The following is a 22,626-nucleotide window of genomic DNA, read 5'->3' on the forward strand; positions in this document are numbered from 1 at the left end:
AGAGGAAGAGAGAGAAAAGTTGCAGTGGTCGATGGGATTTTTATTTCTGGGGCTTGGGTGTGACCACATCATCAGAATGTGGCAAAACAAACCAAAAAAAACCGCATCTTAGATTGTCCTTAATAGTAAAAAAGTATGTCTCTTTCTCCCTGGTTGTTATGCAGTCCCCACCTTTGCACCAAGGTTTTAGGGTCACTTACAATAGCAAGGGGGTGCCCAAGCTCACCAATATGACTGTGAGGTCATCGAGTGCTAATTAAGCAAAGTCTCAGAAAGGGTTTTGTTTTATTTTTTATGCCATTAGTAGAAGAAGGATAATTTACATGGTTTGGCTCACAATTTAAGTGGTTATAAATATATTATATATACACATGGTATAGTGGTATAAATAGATTTATAAATATACATCATTCTCCGCTACACCTCAAATGCCAACATGTCATCTTTGGGTTTAGCAGAAGAGGAGACAGAATGCGACGCATTCCAGCTTTCTGGTGCACGCTGGCTCTCTCCTCTTGAGTAGCAAATCATCAGAGAAGCCATCACTTCCTGCACTACTGGACACACTCAATGAGGTAATTGTTGAACAACTCTGCAATGCCCTTTCTTCTTCAATTAAATTAACCATAAAATGTAAAAACACAAATACTGAGGAAAGTCTGAGTTGTACAGAAAAAAAATACAATTGATGTGTTGGGGATAGGAATGTTCATTACCCGCTTTGACCCTAAGACAACGAGAATACCCGTTTTCCGGTTTTTGGTTTTTAAAGTGTGGCCTGAGCCTATCTAACTCAAATCCTTCCTGGTAGAGCACCACGTTTGTGCAATTTTGACATAACAACAAAAAAGACCAACAACAAAAACACCCAGACTCATGCTTCCTCCCCTCACCCATACAAAACCACCTGTGCTTTGGGAATGTTTTGCAGTGGTTTTAAACATGGCATTTTGTCTTCACATTTTCAGATAATACATTGGGATGCCAAAGTCTCGTGGCCACTCCGAATGGTCACATGACTTTGGGGGTGGGGCGACCCTGTTTTTTGGAGAGGGAGACAGATTAGCAAAGCCTTCTTGTAGCCTTTCTGGTAAATCTGTGATTAGGGGGGAAAATGCTGAACTATCTACAGAAACATACAAGATTCTCTCTTTCTTATTTCTTCTACCAGAGTTATTACTGGGTAATTCTGCACACATACCCCCAAGTTATACAGTGCTGTTCAAATGATACAGTCCTATGAATGAACACATGAATTGCCTAACTATGGCAATACCAAAACCTCATTTTCAAACCATTATTATAGAGGGAGGTCGGCTGATGTAATGTATTTGTTTACTAAATCTTAGGTACTTAAAACAGATGTGCAGAAATTATCTACAAAGAACAGCCACCAGACAAAGATAGAACAACTCAAATTACAAGGAATTCTTCCAGTCATTGTAAACTTTTTTTAATTATTGCTTTTTGAATGATAAATTGTATAATAAATTATGAAGGATTATCATTGAAAAAATAATTATGACTAGGCAATAGTCTTAGCAATGGGAGGGCTATGCAAACATATCCACACAAATATTCAAAATACACAGGTTCAAATATATAGATGGGGGTGTAAATAAGTATATATAATATGTATATATATTGTCTTTCCCTCATTTATGCCCTGAGATTTCAGTAACTTTGGGGATCCTTCGTTAATTCCAGAGAGGTGAGGGGAAACCATCTGCCGTCAGGAGAGCTTTGCAGAACTGGAATTATGTACAAGCATTTGCTACAGGCACCCTGACTCGCCAAGTCATAAGTTAAGAAAAAAGACAAAACACCTTTTGTTTTCTGCAAATCTTAAGGATCCATTGGTTCAACTGTTTCTTGTTTGACCTTTACAGGTCCCAGAGGTAGTGGGTTGCTGTGAGGCAACTTCAGGAGGGACGGGTCTGTTGACTCGTAGAGGCTACATCCTGAGAGCAGTCCATTCCCCATGTTTCTTTGCAAAGACACTTTCAGGCCAGTTTCTTCTTTCTCTTTTCTGACCACGGCCAGAATCTCCTTCTCCACCACAGAGGTCACGTCAACGTTGTCCTCCATGTCCTCCAGCCGGTCGGCATTGTCGCTGATGTCAAACTTCTCGATTTCTTCGTTGATTCTGGTCAGGTCCTCCAGAGGCAGCCCCGTGGCCGGCGCCACAGGACAATACCCCTTCAGGTGGACCTTGAGGCTGCAGAGATGGATGTAGCTCTTGTGGCAGTGGGCACACTTGTGGGGCCGCTCCCGGGTGTGTAAGCGCTTGTGGAGTTTCAGGTGCACAAACTGGGTGAACTTGGCAGGGCACACCTTGCACTGGTAAGGTTTCTCTCCGGAGTGGAGTCGCAGGTGGGTCTTGAGATTGCTGGTGCTGCTAAATCGCTTGTGGCAAACCTGCAGCGTGGGGAAGGGGGCAGGGGAGGGAGGTGGGAGACCAGAAGGTTAAGAACTGCCAAGCGGAGGGGCGCGCTGCCCACCCACACCCAGCAACCTGGGAGGTGAAAAAACTCGCAGCAGCATTAGGCAAATGGAGCGATGGGAACGCACTGCCCATGGGGTGTTGTTTCCCTTCCAGACCACTTGTCCAACCACTGGAAGCTGGTGTGTCATCATCTCAATGCATCAGCAGCCCAAAGAAGGCAGAATTCTTGTGCTGGTTTAAACTATGGGCTATGGGATGAAGGGAGGGCGACTCCTGAGACACTGTCTACAAAGGTCGAAAGTTCAACCCAGAAAACACTGCCCACCTGGCATTCATGTGGCTTCTCTCCTGTGTGTACCAGGTAGTGTTTCTGCAGGTGGGCGAGCTGAGTGAAGCCTTTGTTGCAAGTCTGGCATTTGAAAGGCCGTTCTCCGCTGTGCACTCTGAGGTGGACCTGGGAAGAAGCCACACACGTTAGGTCGGCTGTCACTTGGCTGCAAAAGCGAACATTCCCGTGAAAGGACTGGGGCATTTAGGATGCAAACCTCTTAAGAAAAGCATCAAGGTGAAGTCTTAGAACAAATCAAACCCTGATGTGATTTTCAGAACTCTGTTGTGTTGGAGCTAAAGGAACAAAAGTCATAGGCTAAGCAGGGACTCGAAACTGATGTTCTAGGGCAAACCCCACGTGTTTATCATTCAGAAGACACGCAGGAGAGGGGAAGCAACGTGTCCCGAGCGGCGCAGCCAAAGCAGCAAAAGCAAAGGCAAAAGCAAAGCCGCATCGACCATGCCCAGCCCAGGTCTCACGCTGTGGAAAGGTCAAGTTATAACCTGTGGGAGGTGAACTAAATACCCACGCGCGTCGTGCACTCCCGGGGACTGACCCCGCGCCATCGGGCGGCCCACGCCAGGCCTACCTTCAGGTTTGAGAGTTGTCCAAAAGTCTTGGCGCAGACGTTGCACTCGTACTTGATCTTGCCGTTCTGCTTCTTCAGGGGGTAGGGGAGCGTCTTGTAGCCAGTCATGTTCCTTTTGTTCTTGATGAGATTCACGGCCTCGTCGCCGCCGCCGGGGGCCGCCGCGGCCGCTGAGGTAGCTTTGGGCTGCACCACGTGCTCGGCCGTGGCGGCGGTGCCGGCCGTCGGGGACCCGCTGGTGGGGCTGCAGGCCTTGTCCTTCAGGCTGGCGGCCGCCCCGGGCAGGGAGAAGGCACTGTGCGGCGCGGGCACCAGCACCTCCCGGGGGTGCTCGGGCTGCAGCAGGCGGCGCGCCCCCTCCGAGGGCAGCGAGCTGGGAAGGGAGGCGGGCGCCAGCATCGGGGGAGGCAGGCCGCCCCCGCCCAGGAGGCCGCCGTACACGGGGTACAGCCTCGGGAAGAGGCCGAAGCTGCCGAGGCCGTTGATGTTGCCCACGGCGCCCAGGCCGTTGCAGTTCATGCCGTAGGGGGGCAGCAGGAACTTGGGGTAGTGCGCGTTGTAGGAAGGGATGAAGGCGGGCGGCAGGTGCGGGGGCGGCGCGTAGCCGGGGTAGGAGCCCAGCCCCTCAGCGGCGGCGGCGGCGTACGGAGCGTTCAAGTAGGCATAAGGGTCCCGGTGCTCCTGGGAGCCGGGGGCCCGCGGCGACACGGTGTTCCCGGGACTGCTGTGCAGGCTCCGGTCTGGGCTGCTGCGCGCCGAGGGGCTGGGCGTCGTGGAGGACGGGATGGGGGAGTGCGCGATGTAGGGCGGCCGCTCCATCCCGTAGGCCAGGGAAGCTTTCAGAAAGTCTTCCGGTAGAGGGGCCCGGATCGGGTACACCACCCGCGGGTAGAAGGGCATCTCGGGGCTCCCATTTTTCCGAAAGTCATCCGCGTCCTTTTCCGAAGTGAGGGGTGAAATGTTGGAGCGGTATAAGTCCTTCCCTTTGGAGGGGTGGGAGTCCAATTTTAGTATTTCTTTCACGCTGTACTCTCTCTTCGGGACATTCTTTGGGCAAAGTTCATGTTTCTCAGTGCTCTGCTGCTTTGGATGGCTCTGGGTTTGCGCTGAAATAAAGAAAGGGTGATTACTCAGATGGAGACAGAAAATCGGAGCGACGTTGCCCAAGTTGCGCTCTCCTTGAGCAAACCTGAGCCCCAGCTGCCCCAAGAGGGACACCTGGCATCTCAACGCCCACTCATTCTAGAAGGCTCTCGCCACTCCAGTTCCTTCTCAGCAAAACCAGGTCACTGGTGGCATCGATAAAACGAATAGCACCGTTTGTGTTATTTTGTTTCCAATGGTAAAAACCTCATGATAGGACAAGTCCTGTTCGACCAAGAGTAGGAGAGCCTCCATGAAAATGGCGTGGAACAATACCGGGACGGGGTGTCACAGGTTAATAAAAGTCATTCTCATGTTCACGGTTTACCTAAAGGAAATCAGCACACCCTGAGAACTAGATGTGCAAGATTAAGACTCATTTCAAGTAATAAGCAGTCATCAATTTTCGCCTCCATTCTTGTTTAATACGAATTTGATAAAACCCTGTTCAAACTGCCTCTTCCCAAACAGACAGATTAGCGATGTGATGCCACCCCTTCCCCTCGATCTGCTGACACCACCAGAATTTCACTGAGGCTCTGGTCTATAACCAGGCTCCCAGTAATGCTGTCCCCTGGAGTCACAAGGCGTGACATAGGCATCTCTGCCAGACCACAACTGGCACTTCCTGAGCCAGTTCAATTACTTAGAGCACCAAAGACGACAGCGTGTATTCCAAAAAACGGCATATTATTACTTGGTAAACAGACTGTTTAGGAACAGCAGCAATGAGAGGACAGGCTCTCCAGGCCATCGCCAGCACTGCCCCTCCAAACACACAGAACAAACGATGCCTTCGAGAAGACACCAGCCAGAGTAGGGAAAACCAAACACTCGCTGCTCAGTCTTCCCTGGAAACCAAAAGTAAAATACACGCTGCTTAGTCGGAGCTCTGGTTGTTGGAGGGCAACCCCTCCAGCCTGCACACCTGCCGTAGGCATAGGCATCAGCTGTCGGTGTGAGTAGATGCCAGGAGAGGCAGGGACCTTGTGGCCTTAGCCTCAGAAGAGGACAGGCTTGGGGGACTGGGCTGAAGCCTCTGTAAAAGTATCATTCACTGTCTTAAAAAAATTCCCTGTTCGATTTAACGGAGGAGGAACTCCAGGCTTGATACCTGATAGGTCTAGAAATGAACTCTGTGGAACTCCAGAGTCTGAATTCTTCAAATCCATTCTCTAGACTGACAAGCTTGAGGGATTCGATTCCAGTTTGAGAGCCCCTCAGAGAATGTTATCTCTGCTGGCTGTTATCAGTTACTCCTGGGTGAGCCAGCAGCCCCAGAATAAACACAGCCCAGACACTATCAGGGAAGATGCTGATGGGGGCAGTGATGGAAAGCTTGTTGAGGGAGAGGGATTTCTGAAGCCACTAAACCAAAATAAATAGCCCCTTATCAGGCCAATATCAGTCTTTCAGTGAGGCTCAGCAGGCAGGAAGTTCAAATTGTCACTTTTGTTTTTTAAAGCTGAAATGGTAAAGGAAGAGAGACAAGTAAGTTGGAGAGCTGATAGGCAAGGCATCTCACACCCACAGGAGGGAATTTTGAGGTGAAAAAGAATGATTTGGAGGCATCCACAGAAAGATGTCACCCTAAAAATAATGAAAATACAGAAACTTCACCATCATAACTTTCTGCCATTTTTATGTGGCAAGTTACGTCTAAGTCTCCTAATTTTCTTTACTGGCTTCAACACTGTCTTGGTTCTAAAATTCAATAAATTAAAGCCATAAGCAAAAAGTTTACCTCTGTCCGTAGCACTGTCCCTACTATTTATTTAGCCTGGTGTTCTTACTGAGCACCTCCATAATCCGATTGTTGAACTACCACAAAGCTAACGATTGGAGACTTGCCTGGTGGTCCAGCGGGAAAGACTCCGCCCTCCCAATGCAGAGGGCCCCGGTTCGATCCCTGGTCGGGGAACTAGATCTCTCACGCATGCCGCAACTAAGAGTCCGCATGCTGCAACTAACACCCGGTGCAGCCAAAATAAAAATTAATTAAAAAAAGAAACTTAAAAAAAAAGCTAACGATTGGGCCAACAAACCAGAAAGTCGGAATTTATAATTTTCTGTGCAAAATACTGAGCACAGTGTGCCTAGCATATAGTAAATCCATGATATATGTTCGATCTCTTATGCCTTCATAAAAATACATTTATTTCGTATTACAAAACAATATCCGGAGGGCAACGTCAGCCCCCCTCAGGTGTTCTAAGGTGGCGATCATGGAGTCTATGTGAAAAGGTACATTTAAGAAAACCATCCTTCAGCAGCTGAGTAATCAGTGGAGCTGGTGTCATTTCTGACTCTCCCACTCAGCAGCAGCTTGAGTTAACATGAAAAAGAAAATCAAGATCTGTTTTTGTTCTTAAATCTTAAATGGCTGTAGGCGGACGGAGTCATTTCAAGAGTGAACTGCTTCTGAAGGCTCTGAATGGCTTAATTATGCCGACTCACATTTTCGATCTATAATAAGAACCCCCAAGACTACAAGAAAGAACCTAGAAGTTCTGCAGTAGGCAAAACAAAGCCTGTTTTCAACTGAAACTGAGAACGCAGATTAACATTTAGAAGTCTATAATCTGGTCAACTGTTTTCTAGATGGGTTAGTTAGATAGATTGAAAAAAACTACCAAAAAAACTTGGGAGGGGTCAGAGTTAAACCTGAGAGTTCCTACTCCTTTTCTTTGGTTTTTAAAAAATGCCTATTTATGATTTCTGGCTACTTATTTTTCTTTACCTCAGTTTTCTTCAAATCTCTTCTCCTCAAAACTCTACCAGTTGAACTATCACTGCCATTTTAAAGCCCTCACGGAGATTCTGACACAAGCCTCTATCGTGCTTGAAGCATGGAACCCAATACAACTCATGTGAAGACGCAATCTACCTATTAGGCCTGATGAAACAGTGGAGATTTTCCTGATCAGCATCTCAGTCATCAGTTACCACACCTAAGACAACTGGTTTCACAAGGCAACTGGAGTCTTGGCTTACTTACTGTCACTGGCTATCGTTAACTCTCATTCTTTACTACGAATACTGGACAATGAATGGGTACCTGAAAATGTTAAACCACCATTTAGAAAAAATTCTGCGTAAACAAAAAGGGATATTTGAGGGAACAAAGGTGTCATTTCATAGTATACATGACAGTTGCTTCTGAACACAAAGAATAAGCATTTGAATAAATGCAAGGCCTTTTAAGACCTTTCTTTGACTGGCAGGAGGTAAGGGATGTATGTGAAAAAACTTCTTTGTGGTTGGAGCAAAGTCACCAGGGTGGGTCATCTCAAATGGAGTTACTGTTCAAAAAAGAAAAAATCAAAGTCTTTTTCTGAATCCGTGAATGATGAAGCTCAAGGAGTGGGAGGAGACCCTCAAGAGGAAGTGACCGGCTATGCTGAGAAAGTCAGGAGGAAGCAGCACATCTTCCTGGGAGATGTCCTGCCGGAATATAAGTTGCCTTTTACCACTGGGCCTGGCACCTACAGGTGGTATAATAGCCGAAGGGCTCCTGGGATGCTTGGCACTAGTGACATGATGGAGACTCTTGGAAGCGCTAAAGAGAGATAAGGGAAAAGAACCACCACCATTGGCCAGGACCTGATTATACCCACCATACTCAAGCTGTAAGCCAATTTGTTCCAACTATTCTAAGACTTCTTCCTGAAGCTCAAGGTGCACTATATGTGTGTATGTAAGGACCACAAACACAAATTTAAAGATGATCTTATGGTGGAGGTCCTTAAGCTTTTATAGCCCCAGCTTTTCAGAAAACTATAAATATAGTCTTGGGATCACAGGGAGAGCAAAAGTAAACTAGACAGTGTGGGATGAGCACCAAATAGCTGTACAATTGGATTATACCTGACTAGGATAAATAAGTGGTCCTAAAGTTTAAGTCAAATTCTAATTTATGTTAATATTAACATTCATCTCAAAGGACAAAGTGTGAACTAAAACAATTTAGCCTCCAGATAAAGCAAGTGGGACAGCATATGGACTATTGATGAATCTGGTTAAAGGGTCTCTGGGAATTCTTTGTACTGTTTTTGCAACTTCTCCTTAGGTTGGAAATGAGATCAAAACAAAAGGTTACAAAAATGTCAGCATTTAGAGGCCAAAACTTTTAAACCAGAAGGAGCTGATTTAAAAAACTGCTTTAAAACTTAGCAGTCTGAGAATATACAACCATAGTTACAACAGGTTGGAACTTTATGGTAAATCTTAAATCATTCATAGAGATCACTTGAGAATGACTAAAATGAAGTAGGGTTTTGCAGAGAGGTCACGATAGCCAACTTTAACCAAATAAAAAAGTAAAAGCTTGCAGACCTAAGGAACGGAGAATTTGTTAAGATCAAGTGATAGGTGGTTACTGTAATACTCATCAGGAGATCAGATAATTAGGTTTTTACCATTAGGGAGGAAGCTAAGATATAAAATCTTTAGGGTTATCCATATTCAAATGAGATTTGAAAAATTATATCTCCGAGTTTTTCTAGAAACCTTTTATGTTTCACGTCAGACCATAACTTGATAACCAAATGTGCATCTCTACACTATTTCAATGTACATGTTAAGCACTGACAAATTACCACAAACAAGGAACTATATACCGTGCATCCTTGGCATGTCAGAACGAATCTCTATTATATTATAATCCTACCTGCCCCCCTTTGGATAGATTAGCATTGAACATATATTTCTTCCTGTAACTTTCTGAACATTCAAAGTAGCTCTTAGTATTTTTTAAATGATTAAATTTCATTATAGGAAACAGAGACTAAAAAAGCTGTTTTCCTGTTCCCAGTCCCTAGTTTAAGCCACCTACTTGGCCCATCAGATGAAGCCATGTAATTAAACAACATGTTATTTGCACAAAGGGGCAGAACTGACGTTACTGGCATTTCTAATTTTTTTGTTCTGTCATCCACTTACTGAGATTCATCATTGTCAGCTCTCCAGGATAAGGGTAGTGAAGCCTTTCCGCAAAGTCCCGGCAATACCACACAAGAAGCTCCTGGTTGGCGGGGATGGGCTTAATGGTGTAGAAGTAGATGTTCATGCCGTTCTGACAGGCGGCCAGGTTCTGCTCCCGGGCAGAATGTGCTGGGTTCACGTAGCGCAGCCAGTTGCTCTTCTCCTCATCAAAGCCATCGATGAAGTGGTGAAGCTCCCCTCGGGAATAGATCTGCCCAAAAGAGAAGACAGACATGGAAAAGAAAGCCCCAAAGCAACGAAAAGCTTCCCTGGCACCTCTGAGAATAAACCCAGCAAATACCGGGTTTGACTTCTGGTCCGTTATTGCCTGGTTAGAAAAGGAAATCAGTTTAGCCGGAGTTGTCTTGAATCAGCAGAAATAAGGGCAGAAACAGGGAAGGGACACTTTGTCAGTTACCTTTTCCATTTCAGTTTTAGTGTCTTTTCACTTTTGGGGAAAAGTAACAGAAGAGTGAAACACAAGATTTCATTTAAGGAGCTGCCTCAGAAGGACTAAACAACCACCGAGTACTGTTTCTGCTACCACAGTGAATGGCACACAGGCAATGCTACTTAACTTGAGTTCCGATCATGCAGACTTTTAATGCTTTGAGTCACTGGGTATTAGACCAACCCGACTGAGTACGTCAAACCGAGTCTCTCAACTTTTTCTATGGCCTCTGTACTTGCCGTTTCCTACACCCCCGCCCAAGGCTTAAACTATGCAAACATCCTCCACCCCCAAGCCTCCAAGTCCAGCAGGAACACTTGTTCATATGAATACTTGGAAGCTTGCCTTTTTGGGGAAATGCTGGGTGAGGCCAAGGTGAACTTCACCTGCCATAACAAAGTGAGCACTGGGACAGAAGCCAGCATCAGACAGTCTACTGAGAAGTCACTTTTCCTCTTGATAAACGTGTTCGGCCTTGCACTTTTCTTTCAAGGCAGAGGAGGGGAGAGGGAACCCTCTCATCCGTGAGGTGGTTGGGCTAAAACACCACTCACAGAGCCATAAGGTTCGTGTTTTTGGTAAAAGAACAGAAAGAAACCATGTTGTTCTTTAAAGGCAATGCAAAATGAAGAATTCAAAGTCTGCCCTAGAGTAATACTGCTTTTGGTTAACAGATACCCTCAGGCCACTTGGTAAAAAGGTAGAGGTAAGAATAGGAAAAATTAAAGTATACATTCTTACTGAAACTTTATAAACAACTTTATAAACAAACTCCTTGCCCTTCCTCAGTAACTTTCTCTCTTTCCCTCTTTTTAAGATGTACCCAACTCGTCTTCAGACTTAAGAGATCCTTAACACATATATAAGAAATACCTGGTTATCTGCAACTTAGAGGTTCCAAGTCATAGGGCCTGGTTCATAGCAGAAGTTTTGCTCTAACCGGACAGCAGGTTATTGCTTTCTTCTTAGTCACATGCTATGTTAGTCTCTAAAATGTTTCTGTATTTCGCTCTAATGTTATCAGACAAAAAGGAACTCTGTCCCTTTAACACGGGCAGTAAACACCAGAATCACTTTCTTTTAAGAGTAACTTCCTGTAAATTGTGAAGGGGGAAATACATGTGGCTTCATCAAAGCAGCTTGTGAGAGCTTTTGCGGTGTGTTTTGTTAAGAGAAAATGGAACAAGGCCGGGTGAATTCTGCTATCAAGAGGGGTTTTCAAGTTTGTTTACTCTGATGTGCAAACTTCCAGGAACACGGGGTTCCATCGCTCTTGCACTCTTCGCTGGGCGGAAACTGCTTTCTAAAGCTACGGCTATGTTGATTCCAGTCAGCCTTCCACGGACTACAATTTACTGTATCCTCATTTAAAAACAGAAATGTCGATGCCATGAAGTCACACACACACACACACACACACACACACACAAGAAAATAAAATAATGATACGTCAGATGAACACTGCTCCCTGTCACCCTCACTACATTTCCATATATTATCAAGAAGATTAAAAACGTGCTGACTCATAGCACAGTTACAAGAAATGTCACTGGTTTCTCAACTTGAACATCCCTTCTCTTCTTTGACTGTGTAATTTGCATGAAACTTTTTCTTTCCTCACAACAGATGTTCATATTCCTGCCAGCAAAATCAGGATGCTTTTAACAACATGTGGGAAGTTATCTCCTACAATATCCTTTGCATGTGAAGGGCCGATTTCAATAAATCCTCCCAAGAAAAGCATTTCAGCTACTTAGAGTGAATCTTCAATGAAGCAGGGAACTGGGACAGAGATAGGAGGTTCTTAAATATTTCTTGTCATTTTTTTTCAAAAGGATCATGAATTAACGAGACTTATGCTGGATTTTCTTAATTCCGACCTTCAACTCCAAAAACTACACGTGTCTATGGCTCATTTCTGAGGAGACTTTATTGGCAGTAAAGGGGAAAATGAACTCACTTACATTTTGCCCATTATTAGTCAGGTATTAAATATATTTTAAGCTTGACTAATTAATTAAATAAAAATTGTGAGCACACAACTCAGAGTGAAAAATTCTCAGTGATCTCTTTTGTTTGGAAAATAGTAAAATACATTTCTTAAAACACAAAACTTCCCAGATTTAAAACAAAACCTTGTTTCTTAGGAACAGCTTCTGAGTGATCCCCAAATAGAAGTCTTTTATAAATATACTTGTCCAGATGATATAAGCATTCTAGGTAAATCTGGCCAGAGTAAGTATAATACAATTTTTGTTGCTACCATGCAGCTGTTTCTTAAAAGAATTTTAGTAACAGTTTCCCAGTAATCATGTACATTTTGTGCAAGTATGTATATAAAAAATTGCTTTTAAATTTAGTAAATGTAGCTTTATTTTCTTTAAAGGAAACCAAATATCCCAAAGAGATCTATGGGAAAACGGAAAGCAGTCCAATTTTTTCTCTGTTCATCCTAATCCAAGGTCTTTTACTCAAAGATTCCACCTAATTAGTTCACCTGTGAGGTCCTTTTTTATTTTTTTAATTAATTAATTTTTTATTTTTGGTTGTGCTGGGTCTTCCTTGCTGTGTGCGCTTTCTCTAGTTGCAGCGAGTGGGGGCTACTCTTCGTTGCGTGTGCGGGATTCTCATTGCAGTGGCTTCTCTCTCTCCTTTTTTTTTGTGGTACGCGGGCCTCTCACTGTTGTGGCCTCTCCCGTTGTGGAGCACATGCTCGGGGCATGAACCCGGGTCCCCTGCAACGGCACGAGGACTCTCAACCACTGCGCCACCAGGGAAGTCCTGTGAGATCCTTTCTAACTGTGATATTCCAAAGGAAATTGGATTGACCAGACTCTTTGGATGTTAAAGGAAAGTTCATCATCCCGAATGATTATAAGCATTTCCCTTACGCTATGGGAGTAACTTATGTACTATCAAACCCAAAAGTTTCATGGTACAGGTGCGTTGAAACAGGACGAGTCTTGTGGTCCATCTCCATTCCCCTAGTACCATCTTCTACCCATCCTTCCTTAAAGGCATTTATTTATTTATTTATTCTGCGTAAACAAAATCAATGTTTTGTTTGCCGCAATCAATCAATCAATAACAGTTCATCATTATTGGTTTGATTGATTGATTGATTGCGATACGCGGGCCTGTCACTGTTGTGGCCTCTCCCATTGCGGAGCACAGGCTCCAGACGCGCAGGCTCAGCGGCCATGTCTCACGGGCCCAGCCGCTCCGCGGCATGTGGGATCTTCCTGGACCGGGGCACGAACCCGTGTCCCCTGCATCGGCAGGCAGACTCTCAACCACTGTGCCACTAGGGAAGCCCAAAGGCATTTATTTTTGAGGTAATTCATTTATGATTACTTGTCCATTCAATTAAAGTTAAGTCAGCAAGAAATCAACAAGGGGTGAAATCTAAGGCTTGGTGACTCATTACTACTTCCTTGCACAGAAATGCAAATGAACTTACCCTTGAAGCAAGCAGCAAACTCTTTCCTTTCATCACAAAGCTCTAATGAATTGCAAAAATTAAGATTCACATATAGACCATCTCTCCATCCCTAACCACCTACAGGCTGTGTTTCCCAGGCCAAACATTTAACCAGGTTCATCACGATTGCTTAGAATTCCCTATATGTCCATGGGGACCCTGAATACTTGTGGGGAGCCCCAGGACAGGTTGAAAATGGAAGTGACCCAGCAATTTTAGTTTCATTTTTTTCCCCTAATACTTAATGAGTCTGGAAAAATTTCCCTACTTACCCGCCAAAAATATTTCCTGTTGGCGTTCTTGGGAACTGTATCACTGGTGTAGATTTCACCTATTAGAGGTCCAAAACGTGTCCCCTTTGGTATGTATTCTTTACTCACCACTCCAATAACCTAAAGGGGGTAAAACATATGAAACAATGAGTTCAACTGTAAAATATTAATCAATCTTTTCATTTCAATGAGTTGAATTGTCAAATGGTAATATAACCAACAATGATGAAATTGTACTATGGAGAGCAGACATTAATGGTGCCTACATAATTAACAACGAGCTTGACTTTTGGGGAAGACCATCTTTTAAACTCGCAGATCATAAGCAAATACACAACCAAGTATAAAACAGTCATTCTCCGGTGACTGAGGGTCCTCTATTTTCTATTAATACTTTTTATGTGAGAACGGAGAGGGTAACCATTCCATATTAGAACAAGTTTCAGATACTGAAGAACTAGAGAGTCAAGTTTAGCCCACTTCAGCCGGCTCCTAGTTTCCTATTTCTTCTTCTCCCTCAAGCCATAAACACAGTGTGCTTAGGGGAATAAAATAGTTTTAACCTCAGAAACCAAAATAATGTTCTTTGGTTGTTCCACAAAGGCCTAAGGAACCAGAAACAAAACATATTATATTTTTTTTCATTCCAGATGAGGGTTTTTTTTTTCTTCTTCTAACTTGTAAGTTCTCTTTAATAGAAGGGAATTCTTTCAAGTAACTTTGTTCTTCTCTAGCATCTTCTGCTCAACAGTGGTCAAAAGTCTTCCTTTGAAGTGGAATTTATACCGAGGAGAGCTGTGGGTTCTAAGATCTGAGGAAATGACCTTCTCAGACTTGGATGTATCACACATTTTGACTTTGTAGGGTCTTGCTAAAGAAGCATGTTAAATATACCAGTTCCTCCTGGGTCGTAAATTTCTTTAGGGAGGGGGGTTTGAAAAAAAAGTCAGCAACCAGGAATCAGGAAGCAATTCATTACTATTCAAAAGAACTCCTTCTCCTCTGTAATAGTCCCTTATGACATTTTGCAGTACATTTTGTAGTACATTTTGTTTTGGTTTTTATTCACTCACTCTCCTCTTTTCATTTTCCTTTTGCTCCAAACAGCCTACAAATCACTTACTGAATAACTTACTGATATGGACCAAGAAGGGAGGTAAAACATATTTATTTCCAGTTTTTATTATCCCTGGTGGCTCCTTTATAATTGTGTACCTGAAATGGTAGGCCCCAATACATGAAGCAATAAATGTCTGCAGTGGAATCTAAGGTTCTGGTTATGATATACACTGACACCTCACTAATTTCATCAATAATTTGTCTCTGTTTAAATGAATATGGAATAAGCATACCTACATGCTTGTGACAGACCAGGCTTTCTCATGTACGTGACTTAAAGAATTAATTTTTTAAAAAATTTAGTATTCAATATACAAGCCAATGGAGCATACCCAGACTGGAAAGACAGAAAAAAAGAAAATTTCCTATATCTAACACAAGTTGAAACAAGGTTGGTGAGCTAGTGTTATTTTTGGCCCGTCATGAATTTCTGGCAAGAGCTGAAAAAAGCAGATGTTCATTTCATCCTCCTCTGCCTCATTTACATCTATCTGCCCTTTCAATGACAGTTCATCATTATTGGTATACGTTGGCAGTATAACTCTGGGGGACGGGAGTACTTCAGAACAGTCTTGAGATAAAAATACATCCTAAAGCCTAAGTAGACTTCCTTATTCAGAGGCTCACTGTTTACGATATATTATTGAAAATAATTAATTTGAAAAATGCATGGAATTGGCTTCTATGACACAAATCATTTGGCATTCATATCTGAATGATTATTCCATAATATTAAAATGACAAACAGGAAAAACAAATAATGTCATTTGTTGGTGAGCCAATAATTAGCGGTTGATATTTTCAACATATCCACTTCAAAGCAGTAATTTTAAAAAAGGTACTCAACTGGTTTATCAACCTTGTTTTAAATTATAGTCTCTCGCAGACAGTGTCTTGGGGGTCAGAGCTTGATTACCAACAAGTAGCATGACATTGAGGCCAGGGTTTTTCTTCTGAATTGCCATTCTTTTAACCAACGGGCTTTGTGGTATTCAGCTATCAATCTTACACTAAGAAACATACACCATTTTCTTATGGTCCAGAAGAAGTCAACTAGCATTTTGCTCCCACAAAGGAATCCGAAGTAGACATAAGCCACCTGACACCTTTGAGCACAGCTATAGGCAAGTCACTGGGGAAGCTGTGTGACAGCACTGGAAGTAGCTCTTGTCATCGATAACCTTACAAATGAAACTCAGCAGGCCAGACAGGAGAATAATTTGTTAGGAAAGGGAGGTCTGTGAAAATCCTCAAGTCCCAAACAAATAAAAAGAGCCTCAACATTAGATTATCTTTGCAAGTGAGACAGAACCCTAATATTTTAAGCTGTGTGATGCACAGAGCTTTGGGTACATGTAAACTCACACATATGAATAAATAGAGACACAAAATCACAGAATTTCAAGGTTGGAAGGAACGGTGTAGCTTATATACCATCTCTATCCGTTCCCAGTCCAGCACCCTATCTCACAATCAGCACCTTCACCTCAAATCCGTGTCTGAGACATTATTCAAAGAGCACAGAAGAGCTGCAACTCTAAGATTCCAATTCTAAGATTCCAGTGCTCAGCCAGGTAACCGGAGTGGGGATCGGAACCAGGGTAGTTTTTCGTGGGAGACCAAGTCATACTTCTCCCTCTGGCCCTGGAAAGATCCAGATGTGAATCTTAGCCAACAAAGTTCTATCCTTGGAGCTAGCCTATGATACAGGGGAACCTGGTATGTGCCCTGAATTTCCCAGAGCTAAAAAGACTAAGAATGTGGTCACCTAGTTCAGGAAGGAAACTTCACTGGAACTGACCAGGGTCCTAAAGCATCCCTGCTGGGCACGGATTGCTGCGCGCCTCCCATAAACCCACCAGCGAGAGGACACTGGCCTCAACACTTCCCCGCCTGCCCGCTCTTCCCCACTGTGTGCTATGTGTGGGGCTGACCCCTTCAGATCCGTCAGCGGCCTCTGTTACAGAACATACCCTGAAGTCCAAGGCTTGCAGACAAAAAACAGGGCTTGTTTTCCATTTTACAAAATGAAGATGTCACAACTTAGTATAGGCGGACTGGGGGTGCTGAATGAAAGTCTGATAGTAAGGAGAACAAATTTGCTTTTTTTTTGAAAGCAAATTCCCTCTTTAGAATATATGAATACACATGCATCACAGTGAGTTTCAAGCAGAAACATCATTCAGGTCTAAATGTGGTATAAGCAGCCTCACCCCAAATTATATTAAAATCATTTAAATTACTAGCTACCTCTTCCCCTCTCCCTCCATAAAAATGACTCATTCGATTAAAATTCTATTTCGAATACAATTATAGTTGCATTCAGATGACTAGAGCTCATCTCAATGGATGAGTGGGTATATACTCACTGGATCAAGACTTCAGCCTGTACTTCACCCCATTTTTAAAAAAACGGGGTGGAGTGGATAACGATGTTTTTGGAAAGTCTCCTTAATTATCTTCATAGTAAAGGAAATGTGGCACTGCCTGGGTACATAGTCTCCACAATAAAAGGCAGTATGAAGAGGGAATTGCACTTATGGCAAGATGCTTTTTAGAGATGGCTTAATAATGGACTTCAATCAAAATGGCCACTGAGTCCCCATCTTCGGCCTGATGTTTCACTGCCACACGACTCTGGAGGTCAGGCTCGGAGCCACAGAGCCTCTGAATTCAACTCAAGCAACCTCAGTACAGGCTACTGCTTCCAGAACAGAAGTGTTTCAATCGATCTTTCTGTATTCAAGTATTCACAGAAGATTATTTCAGGAGGTCAAGGGGAAAATCCCCCTAAAAGAATAACCCAGCAGTTTAAAAAGTTTTACAAGTTTTTTGAATAGTATGTCTATATTTGGTCTGAGTTCTGGAAATAGGAAGTAAGAACAGCCTCATTAAAGGTGCAGAATGATTCTAAACCCAATCTAAAAATGAGGGTCAAGATCAGAAATATGGTTTGTATGTTTTGTTTTTAAACCAAAAAAAAAAAAAGGTGCTGACACATAGCGCAAATTCATAATGAAAAATGGTCTTTGCTAAAAAAAATCCCCAGGATGTCAGAACATCAGTACATAAGGTAACATCTTCGCTACTTAAATGAAAACATTTAAAGAAGGGCAAGATAAATCAGTCAGATGAAAACTACACGTACAAAGGCCTTTTTCCTCTTTCCACGGCTTGTGGGACTGAAAGAACTAACTGAATAATGATAATGTAAACATTTCACCCATCCTGAAGATTTCTGTTCTAGAACTGGTGTGCAGCTCTCATACTCTCAATGGCTCAATTCTACGGTTCTCTTTCACCACCTGGAGGGAGCTCTCCTTCCCCAAAATGCAAAAAGGAAGGAGGGAGAAACTGAATAACAGGTACACGTTTCCAGAGAGAGCTTAAGACAGCATTACATTTAAGTTGGTCTCCTGGTCGCTTTTATGATGAGGGACTACAGATATACTGCTCTCTTCAAGCATTTCTAGGGGAAAATAGAATAAGAGAAAGCTGATCTCTTATTAGGTTCGTTTTGAAGGACCCTCCTTAGGAATACAGGCACTGTATGCTTTCTGGGTGCTGAATTTATGAAATATGGAGTTACACATTCAGAGAAAAAAACACCAAACAAGCTTAATAAATGATCGTCCTGAAGTTATGTTAAGATGATAACTAAAACCACAGTGACACCAAGAGGGGCCAGTGTAGCACAATCAAGTAGCACTGGTTGGGGAAGTCTGAAGAACTTTTCTCCAAGTCCTGGCTCTGGCTCTAAGTAGATACCTTAAGTAAGTGACTATCTTTCTGAACCTTGGACTAAGGGCATTATTCTATTTAGCTATGATTTTACATAGAATGATGAAAATTGAAAAACTTAAGCTAAGAGCTAAACTGAGGATAAGAACACTACAGAACTAAAGGGCAAGGATGACCCACAGAATAGAGGTCTTGATTTCAATCCCAAGGGGCTGGATGGGGCAACACAGCACAATTGAAACCTGGGAACAGATCAATATTTGGTCAAATTTGATATGGGAAAAAATGCTACAGCTTATAAAGCCACAGCCAAACCTTAAATACCCAAACAAATCCTACATTGATTCCATGGGCCACATACTAAGAGACCTTCTATAGAAAAGGGTGTTACTTTCAGAAAGAGGTGTAATTAAGGCCGATCTCTGGCGTGAAATTTTTGGTAATGTTCACATTAAAATACAATTTAAATTTTGCTTTCTACGAAATCAGCCTCCTCTCTCCCAGCAGGAAAAAAGAAAAAAAAAGTTGAGCTTTAATGAAACCCAAAGCAGAGTTGCTCTATTTAATTTTAGACAGCTGTGTCACCCCCTCACCAAAAACACTGAACTCAGATACACAAACAGGAAAGAGACAAAGTATTTCCCAAACCGGCTCTCAACTCCTTCAAATGCTGTTCCTTAGGGAAGGAGGAAAGTGATTTGACATGGTTGTAATGAATAGTCCCAGTATAGAATTCTGGGCTCCTGCAGCAAATGACCCCCTTTTCGCGACTTTCTGAAGGCAGTGATAGGACGGACAGTGACCTATGGGAATGGTTGTGATGGCAGGGCTGTGGACGGGTGGATTCCTCCAGCTCAGCCCGGCAGGCAGTAGACCAATGAAAGCAGCTGCAGTAGCTGAATTCTCAAAACAAGAGGTGGTTCTGCAAGTTATTTCACAGCCAAACATCACGCCTAGATACAATCATTATAGAAAAGGGTAAACACAAATCCTTTGCTCATTCCAAGTTTGGGTTTTCAGCCCCTTTGAAACAACAAAGGGTGTATCCACTTCAGAGGCCAAGAAGAAATTGGCCTGCCAGCCCGGTCAGAGCAAAGGAGCTGCCGCAGATAAACAGGGGTTAGCTCTGAAGTCATCCGGACAGAGGGCACTTTTACATGAAACTCTTCTCCGTTTATACCATCACTTCAGTTCATAAACACGTCAAGGTTTTGAGAATAATTTTAGAAACCCAGCTAATAAAGCTGGCTCGTTGAACAAGTAAATAAATAAAGCCATCTCATGACCAAAAAGAGACAAAAGAAACATGTCAAACATTTTTTCTAAGAAAAAGTTTCTCTCCCTCAAAAGCTAGTACACTGGGGGACGAGTTCTCAAAGCTGCTGACGATTTCACCCACCCCATGCTGCAAGTCGGCTTTTCCAAGACATGTCAACTTGGCAAAAAGATTTCACTGTTTACTAATTCTTATGGAACAGTGAAGAGCTGGAGGAATAAGAAGGGATGGACTTAGGGCAAGAGAAAACAATGAAAGAAGTGAATTAAGTGATCAGTTATTTACTGATACTTACAGATTCTCACAGACATACGAGGCCTCAAGGGCAAGTAGGGAGATTTGGCGTCAGGTGCCAATCTTCTTCAGCAAGAAACCAGAGGCTTACCTCTTTGCTGTTTGTGGCATATTTGAAAAGCAGATTCCTCGGTAAGGATGCCTCTGCCTGAACCGAAGTGCTTCCTTCGGTGCCAGAATCCCAGGGGTGGTCGTTCACAATGTATGTACACTTCTCCTCAAACTCAGCCTCTGTCCACAGAGTCATGTCCGCGTCCTCCATGTCCATTTTCATGGTCCCCTCAGTCCCCTCTGCCAACCCTGGAACCTTCACAGCACTGGAGTTACACTTAGGGGCAGCCTGGAAGAGAAAGGAAAGGCCTTTAATCCCCATTGTCCTGTGGCTCCTCCGAGAGAGGCTATGACTAATACAGTCGTCTGAAGACTTTCAAAGCAGATGCAGAGTGCTTGGTACAGTTGAGTAAGAGCCAGAAAGCCATATAAAGATTGCCTTGGAGAAGCAAGGTTTTAAAATGTTATCCTTAGTGGAAAAAAAAAAAAAAAAGTGTGGCAACCACATTGGGAGACAAAGTGAAAAAAAGGAAAAGAAACACCTCCAATCCCTGGCTTTACCTCTCACGGCAGAAAAACGTTGAGGCGCCTAGTCCTCTGTCCCAGGACGCCTGGGGTCATGGCCGCCAGACCCTCAGCGCTGTGGAAAAGCTGCCTCAGAAAAGTGTCACAAACAAGGAGAGGAAGAGGAAGGAGCTCTGTCTGCCTCTGAATGAAGCTAAAAATGGAAAGCGCGTGTGGTGCAGGAGCGGAACCCAGCCTGCCTTTTCCAAATGGGGAAGACTGAACTTTCCCACCAGCTCCCAACTCAAAACAACTTTCAAAACAACTCGCTCCCCCCCCCCTCTGCAGCGCGATCTCTTTCATCCTCTCACAGGGAAGGCCGAAAAGGGCTGCATCCTGCCAGCATCACTGAGCTGCAGCTTTTCCGAGATCGTTTGGACCATAGGAAAAGAGAAGGAAAGATGGGGGCGGAAGGGGGGGAAACTCCCCGCAGTTTCTTTTGACTGTGGGCATCTCACGCCAAATTGAAAAAGTAAAAACAAAACATAAAACTGTTCAATAGAATTCCCTGGAGAGAATTCCTTTAGGAGCCCTCAGCTACAAATAGCACTTTCCATTTAAATCTGAAAGTGTACGAATTCCCAGAAGTCACTGATGGGCCACAGTTACTGTAACTAAAGTTATAACAAATATAGAAGACTCAGAAGACAAGCTCTGCTTCCACTTACAAACTGATAAGGGTATTCCCGCAAATCCCCCCTCACACGCAGGAAAAGTGCTTTCCAAAGAAAGAGAGAGAAAAAAAGGTAAACAACGTCTGCAGTGTTTTCGCATACAGACGGGTTGGGGAAGAAGTAGGAACGTGGGTATCATTTCCATGTAAGAACATGTCCTTGTTAGAATGTAAACATAACACTGTCCAAGTCCTTCAGGGTGGCTTTTCCATTCTTTTATTTCTTCCCTAAATATGATGCTCTTTAAAAAAAAAAAAGTCGGATGCGAAGTTGTCTTTCCCTCAGCCACGATTTAAACAAACGTGCTTATTTCTACGTAGTTGCAACATGTACAGTCACGATGCCAAATGAGTGTTAAAATAAAACCAAAATTTAAACTTAAGCCAACGCGGAATAGTTACTTTGTTGGACGGGTGTGGGCGGGAGCCACTACCGAAATTTCAATGAACTGACAATTACGCCTAGAACTGAAAGGGTTAATGATTCATAAGGAAAAAGTCTTATAAATGTTTGACAGTACTAAGCGCCCGAAAGCAGAAGCCCTTCTGGTTTCTACTACGACTACGTTAGCCAAGAGAGAAAAAAAAAAAAAAAAAAAGTTTTCAGATCAATTTCAGAATGAAAAACAAGATCAAGTTCCTTACCAAGGTCGTACCCACACGTTTTTCCAAGCAAATATCCAACATCTGAGATAAATGTCGCTCATGCCTACACAGTCCGCATGTGCTCCGCGTCCCCTCCCAGCCGAGGGCTGGCGCGCACCGACCGCGGCGGTGCCCCTCTCCTCCGGCGGCTGGCGCCCGTGTCCCGAATCCCGGCGCGGACAGGTGCCTCGCTGCCCGCTGCCCTGCCTCTCCGCAACACTGGAGGGCCGAGTGTCACGGCAGCACGCTCAGTCTGTGTTAACCCGGCCGGCGGCTCGGCCCTTTCCCCCTCCCTGCCGCAGATTTCCCATTCGTGATTCACTCCTACCAGCCGCCTGAAGTGGGGGCGTGGCCACACCTGGCCGAGCCGTGCAGAGCTCACCCCAGGGCTTTCCTCCAGCCCGCGAGCGCCCAGAGCTTCCTCCCTCCGTATCTGAATTTCAACATTTACTCGGAATCTTCTGACTTCCCTTTGAGGGCACTTAACCTCAGCGTTTACTCGGGCTGTATTGTATTCTAAAGACTCCAGACCGCCCTCCTTCCTGCTGCGGCTTTATAAGGGGGCGC

The 22,626-nt window shown here is 43.7% G+C and overlaps 1 protein-coding gene across 2 annotated transcripts; it reads right to left on the reverse strand.

Annotated features, from left to right (window-relative positions):
- Positions 1-1,845: 1,845 nt before the first annotated feature.
- PRDM1 (PR/SET domain 1) lies at positions 1,846-22,317 on the reverse strand (the record flags this gene model as incomplete). Of its 2 annotated transcripts, XM_082855547.1 has the most annotated exons (7): positions 22,060-22,317; positions 20,218-20,466; positions 13,697-13,816; positions 9,451-9,703; positions 3,367-4,472; positions 2,772-2,900; positions 1,846-2,418 (listed from the first exon to the last, which is right to left on the reverse strand). In XM_082855547.1, exons 1-7 carry the CDS (start codon positions 22,099-22,101, stop codon positions 1,846-1,848), a joined length of 2,472 nt encoding a protein of 823 aa, XP_082711673.1. In that variant the 5' UTR covers positions 22,102-22,317. The 2 variants fall into 2 exon arrangements, with proteins under 2 accessions (XP_082711673.1, XP_082711674.1); XM_082855548.1 differs by lacking the exon at positions 2,772-2,900.
- Between the last annotated feature and the right edge of the window lie 309 nt (positions 22,318-22,626).

This window comes from Leucopleurus acutus (genome assembly GCF_964270905.1).
Source record: "Leucopleurus acutus genome assembly, chromosome: 15".
In the NCBI taxonomy this organism is placed as follows: Eukaryota; Metazoa; Chordata; class Mammalia; order Artiodactyla; family Delphinidae; genus Leucopleurus; species Leucopleurus acutus.